The 5,785-nt window shown below is 41.7% G+C and overlaps 1 protein-coding gene across 1 annotated transcript; it reads right to left on the minus strand.

Annotated features, from left to right (window-relative positions):
- Nucleotides 1–4,075: 4,075 nt before the first annotated feature.
- LOC112454130 (nucleolar pre-ribosomal-associated protein 1-like) lies at nucleotides 4,076–5,653 on the minus strand. Its single transcript, XM_025015357.1, has 3 exons — nucleotides 5,074–5,653; nucleotides 4,429–4,722; nucleotides 4,076–4,339 (listed from the first exon to the last, which is right to left on the minus strand). The coding sequence occupies exons 1-3, from the start codon at nucleotides 5,200–5,202 to the stop codon at nucleotides 4,076–4,078; spliced, it is 687 nt and encodes a 228-aa protein (XP_024871125.1). The 5' UTR covers nucleotides 5,203–5,653.
- Between the last annotated feature and the right edge of the window lie 132 nt (nucleotides 5,654–5,785).

Raw genomic sequence — 5,785 nt, forward strand, 5'->3', positions numbered from 1 at the left:
TTTTATTATGTCAAGACATAATTTTAATTCATCCAATTTTTATTATGAGTAGGAGTTATTTTGAGAGATCTACCCCGGGAGCTCCAAGGGGGGAGCGGGGCGGGGGGGTACCGCGGACAAGGGGGAGCGGGGCGGGGGGTACCGCTGGCGAGGAGGGAGCGGGGCGGGAAAACTTGAGGGCGAGGGTGTCCGCGGGGAGGGGGTAGGACTCGATGGCGCGGGTGGTCCGCGGGAAGGGAGGGTTGGCCGGCGAGCATGTCGGGACATGTTTATTAAATGTTAATAAACATATCGTTGACAAGGGTACCGCCAAGGGGGGGGGTGTCCGCGTTCTACGCCGAGGGTGATCCGGGGGGGGAGGGGAGGTCGTCATTTTATCGGCGCGGGGTATTACAAAGGCGACGGGCGCCGTTCGGCTGCTGGAATTTTATCGGCGGCGCGCCGCGAGAAGATGGGGGTCCGCGTCCAGCGGCCACGTCGCGTCGGTCCGCGTGACGTCACACGGCTCGCCCGCGTTTCATTCGCGTTGTCTTTCCCTCAGCGCGGTCTCTCTCTCGCTCCCGTTCTCCTCATTGATGTTCTCTCTTGCTCCCAACCTCCTTTGTCTCTCCTCCGTTCGCGCGCGTCTTTTAGTTGGCGTTCTCTTTTTCTCGCGCGGATTTAACTTAATAATTATTATTATTTAAAATATTATTATTATACTTAATAATAGTGAAGAAAGCGGAAAAATAAATAATAAATAATATATAGAATTAAGCATAAAAAATATTTATTCATAAAACTTTAAAAAGTTTTTAAAAAGTTACCGCACCTCTTCCTCTTCAACGTCAAACTCATTTTGCATATCGAATAATCTTCGTAATTGGAAGATATCTTCGTCTCCTAAAGCGTCCCAGATTTCCTCGTTATATTCGGAATCCACTCTTCTAAACAAGCGTACCAAACGCTGATGATGAATATTGATAAATCCCCGAATTCGGATTTCATCAAGATATATCAAATCCTGGAAAAGAATTTAAAAAAATTTAAATAAAGTTTAAAAAATTTAAAAAAAATTAAAATCTGTGAAAAAGATATTAAACACACCTGTCTGTGAGGGATCCGAACCCTCACCATATTATAAAGGCGGACCTCGCGCACCGGCACGTTGTCGACCCATATCCACTGTAGCGTTAACAGAGAATGGTTAATTTTTTAAAAAAATATATAATATACAATTATGTATTGTTGCGTGCATGCCGCCCGGTATGCTTTTTCAAAAAATGTTACGACAGTGAGTCCCCGTGACTCTCTCAGACACTTATTCACACTCGCGCACTCACGAAAATAACGACGATTTAAACGATCGTCGTGACGAACTGCACGCTTCAGCTTGGAGTTCGAAAAGCATACCGGGCGACACGCACGCAACGGTATTAAGTATACATACTCCTACTGCGGGGTACACAATATGTATGAATTGTTCGATTACGTCATATCTTCGTTCCATTTCTTCTCGTTCCTCTTCTTCTCGGTCCATTTCTTTATTCTTACACAGTGCGAGTCTACTTGCGCTTGCGAACGTTTTCACACTACTGACTTAACTGACTGCAGAGGACTGAACCAGAGCTCAGAAAAGTAATTAAGATAATATATATCTAGCATTACAATAGTGAGAAAGGATTCGTTGGAGCATCAACACTACATAAGCGAGCGTCGCCGGAGCATGGCTTCATAGTTTACGATATATGATATACCTTAAATTTCAATCGAATGGTTGAACGTCGCATATACGGCTCGAATGGAAATGCGTGTGAAGAAATTAAGTCGTGATTTATATTTTAAAAATAAATTTTTTTTATTCTTCTTCTTTTACATATTTTTTGTTTTTTTACGTACTACGATAGCGCACTAAAAAATAAAGCTGCGAGCTCACAATCGACGAGCTGATGTTTATCGAAGGCATCGCTATCGCGTATTACATTCAATATACTTGCGTAGGATTCGTTACAGTAGACGCGATTTTGGAGAATTGCGCGTGAACTTGACATCGACCGTTTTGACAATTCTATTCAATCGATGGAACATCGCGTCGATGCACGGATCAAGATCGAGCATACGGTGTAACGTCGATTCGATCATCGTTAAGCGTACGTTTAAAGACTCGAGACGTACGAGTTTGACACCGTTAATCGTACAAATTCTCAATGTTAGCGGTCCAATGCTTATAAAATCACACGTATCTTTAGAGGATCGAATGAAATGTTCCGTCGTTGTTCGTAGAATCCCTTCCACGTTTCGAGTGACAGTATCAATTCCGTTCCTCGATGATCTCCTACGGCGATCTCCACGTAACTCGGTGGACCCACGTTAACGCCAACTTCAAGGAATTTGTATCCCGTAGCCGTCAACGCGTATCGTCTGCTGAGTATACGAACCGCGCGACGCTTCAACGAAATGCTGTAAAAAATAACGAAATTAGTAATAAAAAAATAATACAATTTATAATTTGCAATTTAAAAAAATATAAAACTTTATAATTTTAAGAAAAAAACGAAAAAACTTACTTGTTACACTTGTTCTCGTACGATGGAGTTTCATCATCATCATCGTGAATCGGTACGTAATAATTCATACGTCTACTAGCTGCCACTGCTGTTACCGCCGTTGCTTCCTTCAACGGAATACATTCTTTCTCTCGGATATGAGAAGTGAACACCGTTCGCACAAGGAGTCGATACGAGACTAGTCGTATAAAATTAATCGAATATACGCGGCAACTTCCAAAACTATGATGAAGGAGGGGGAAATTAATGTTTCTGGAACGCCCAATCAGCGCTCTGAAATTTAGGAGAGAGGACTAAGGTAGGATGTTTTTTTTTTTTATTAAGATGTATCCCCCCTCCCCCTATCCCTTCCGCATGACATCAACCGTGAAACATGTTCAGACATGTTCGCTGAAACCTGATACCCCCCCTCGAAGCTATCGAGTTAGAATTCGTCACGTATACCTACTTATTCTTTAATTTTGTATACTATCGACTAATGGGGGAAAGGAAATAAAACATTGTAAAATTTACACATACATACATATAAAATTTATTTTTTAAAAAGATGACAATTCTTTCTGGCGTTTCGACCACCAGTTAAATATTTTTAATACATTTTGCAACGCGCAATTCTTAACGTGTTTTCCACATCGCATACTATTGGTAGCATCTAGAATATTTAAAAATTCGATATCTTCGTAATCCGCATCCAGAGTCTCGATGTTTAGGTTTTTTCTCGCTTTATTTTCAAGCAGATCCACCAGCCATTCTCGTTTCTGACATCCCTTGACGTACACGAGAGTCGGCATCTCGTCGTCGTCGTCGTCGTCGTCGTCGTCGTCGTCGTCATCGTTGTCGTCATCGTTGTCGTCCTCTTCTTCACCGAGCACGGCCGACGTAATTAAACGCTTCACCTTGCTGTACGGCACGTTTCCGTCTTCCCATCGTAATCCATGGTGATTGCGAATCAACCAGGAAGCGCACGATTTGTCGGATTTTGTGAGGAGATTCCACGGCATGGGGCATGTAAAGATGTAATGCGCCAGAACGGCCCCCTTTCTCAGCACCGCCACCTCCTTCACGACAAATTTCATCCCGACGACGAAACCTTGCAGGTCGACGAACGTTGGTGCGGGCATGAAGAGATATCTCTCTTTCTTCGATGCGTGAATCGAGAGGAATGACGCGCGTTTCGCGACACTCTGATTTTTATATTCTGCTCCCCTTTGTTCCCTCATAAATTTGTATCGGGAGTTAAAGAGAGAAAATTTTCGTCGACGTTGCCGCGAACACTCAGACTATTTTGCGCACTACGTTGGTCAACGGATTGTACTCGATCACGCGATCGTGTATGATGAGACAGTACGCGGAGATATTCGGCGGTACATTCTCCATGCAATCGGATGATCCACTAATTCTGGATCCTGAATGCTTTCTGCGTTTTCTGAAACCTTTACGTTAATGTCATTTTCAAAAGCTCGGTTCCACATTCGTAAGATAGTTTCCAAGGTGGGGATAGTTCTTAGAATAAAATCCGTTATTTGATTTTAAACTATGAATGTTTTATAGAACTCTTTTGCAGCTAAAGAAATAGCTTTTAGCTGATTAGCAATTATTAGAAGAAGAGATAAAGCTTCGTGTTTAACAGAAAGACTATCGTGATCTAATCCTGGTAAGATAGCGACTTTTACAATCGTGCTTGGAACCGCCAGAGACTTGGCCAGAGAAAGTAATGCACTTATCAAATTTTTCGCTTTCAGTTCCACAGCGCAAGTTTTGATGCAACTAACTGGATTGACTGATTTTACTATCTCCGAAAAGAACATGTAACAAGTCAAACTGAAAAGACAGTGCACAAAACAATAATCAATTTAGCAGCACACCTGGAAGCATCTCTCACCTTCCCTATAAATTTGAGAAGACAATTCCATTTGGGTGACACTCTGGGTTCAAGAAACGGTTCGATGGCATTATATTGCGAACGAATAAGATCTGTGCAGGCACCCATTATCCTAACAATCAGATCTGATGGCTTTTCATATTCCCAAGGCTTCTCCAAGTTCTGAAGGACTGTATGTACCAGTTGATTGTGCTTATTTCGCGAACCACCCAATGTTTGATCATGGAAAATAACTCCATAACGATGTGACGTTAACAAAGTGATTAAGAACTCATGAACTATGTCACTAATGACCTAAATTAAGCGGGAAGAATAAAGAAGAAAAGTAATAACAAGAAACTCGATAGCCGTGAATTAATATCGTAAAAGATTATTAAAAAGTTTATTTTTCACAATATTGCTCCTCAATTAAAGAATATATACTTTAATTTGCTTTTGTCAGAATGTCAGAATTACTTCAATAAATCAATATGTAAAATTGTTCTTGGTATACATTTTAATATTAAATACATTTTTATTCTTCTTGTTATAAAAAGACTGATATTGCAATTAAATTAATTCTTGACATAAAGTCATATTGTAAATAATAACTATAATTATTAGAATAAACATCGTAATTTATAATAAAGAGATAGTGACAATTACCTCTTTGTCCGCTCGAAAGTTCTCGCTTTCATCGAAAGTGTGAGTTTTGTTTTTGGGCCAGTTGTTTGGGCCTTTCCAGTTGTACAACGATATCAGATTCAATACAGCAGGTATGGAAAATACGTGCATCTTTGTCGTTTTACTTACGCCAGTATTCTCCAGCACGTACGTCTTCACAGTGGTGAAAACCGCAAGGTGACGACTTCTTTCGAGTCGTACAGCAAATCTGAGAAGATGCAGCAGAGCATATTACGCTTGTTCAAGAGCGTTCTGATCACCAGCGTGTTCCTCTCCACGAGGAAAGCAAGAACAAAGTGAATGAAGCGTTCGAATACTTTGAGAATCCGTGGGCTTGGTGTGTTGCATTAGGCTCACTAACGTTTGCTGCTGCAGCGACAAATGGATGAGCAGCTCCTTGGATAGGCTGCTGTCCGAGGACGCTGTCGCCGCTAGCAGCCTCAGCACCACCTTACGCTGCTTACTGCTCTGAGTCGAAAGCATGGAGTGCACGACAGACATGGTACGAGTTCAACAGATGACGACAAGTTTCTATCGCGCTACTGCGGTGCTGTTGGCACTCCGTCAAGATCCTACAAACAGAAAAATGTCCTTGAATGAAGTAGAGGTGCGGATTCTCAGCGGGTTAAACTTCACGACCATAAACTTGATAAATGTTGTTTGATGTCCAAACATCCACAATTCAGATTAAATA

Source organism: Temnothorax curvispinosus, unplaced genomic scaffold (assembly GCF_003070985.1).
Source record: "Temnothorax curvispinosus isolate PA1 unplaced genomic scaffold, ASM307098v1 QBEX01004802.1, whole genome shotgun sequence".
Lineage (NCBI taxonomy): Eukaryota > Metazoa > Arthropoda > Insecta > Hymenoptera > Formicidae > Temnothorax > Temnothorax curvispinosus.

Bases quoted from the DNA above. Each gene is read 5' to 3' on its own strand.
- LOC112454130 (XM_025015357.1), bottom strand. From the start codon at position 5,202: ATGCACGTATTTTCCATACCTGCTGTATTGAATCTGATATCGTTGTAC. The intron at 4,723-5,073 runs GTAATTGTCACT...CGCTTAATTTAG, and splicing joins ACTTTCGAGCGGACAAAGAG to GTCATTAGTGACATAGTTCA. The intron at 4,340-4,428 runs GTGAGAGATGCT...TTCTTTTCGGAG, and splicing joins TTCTCAAATTTATAGGGAAG to ATAGTAAAATCAGTCAATCC.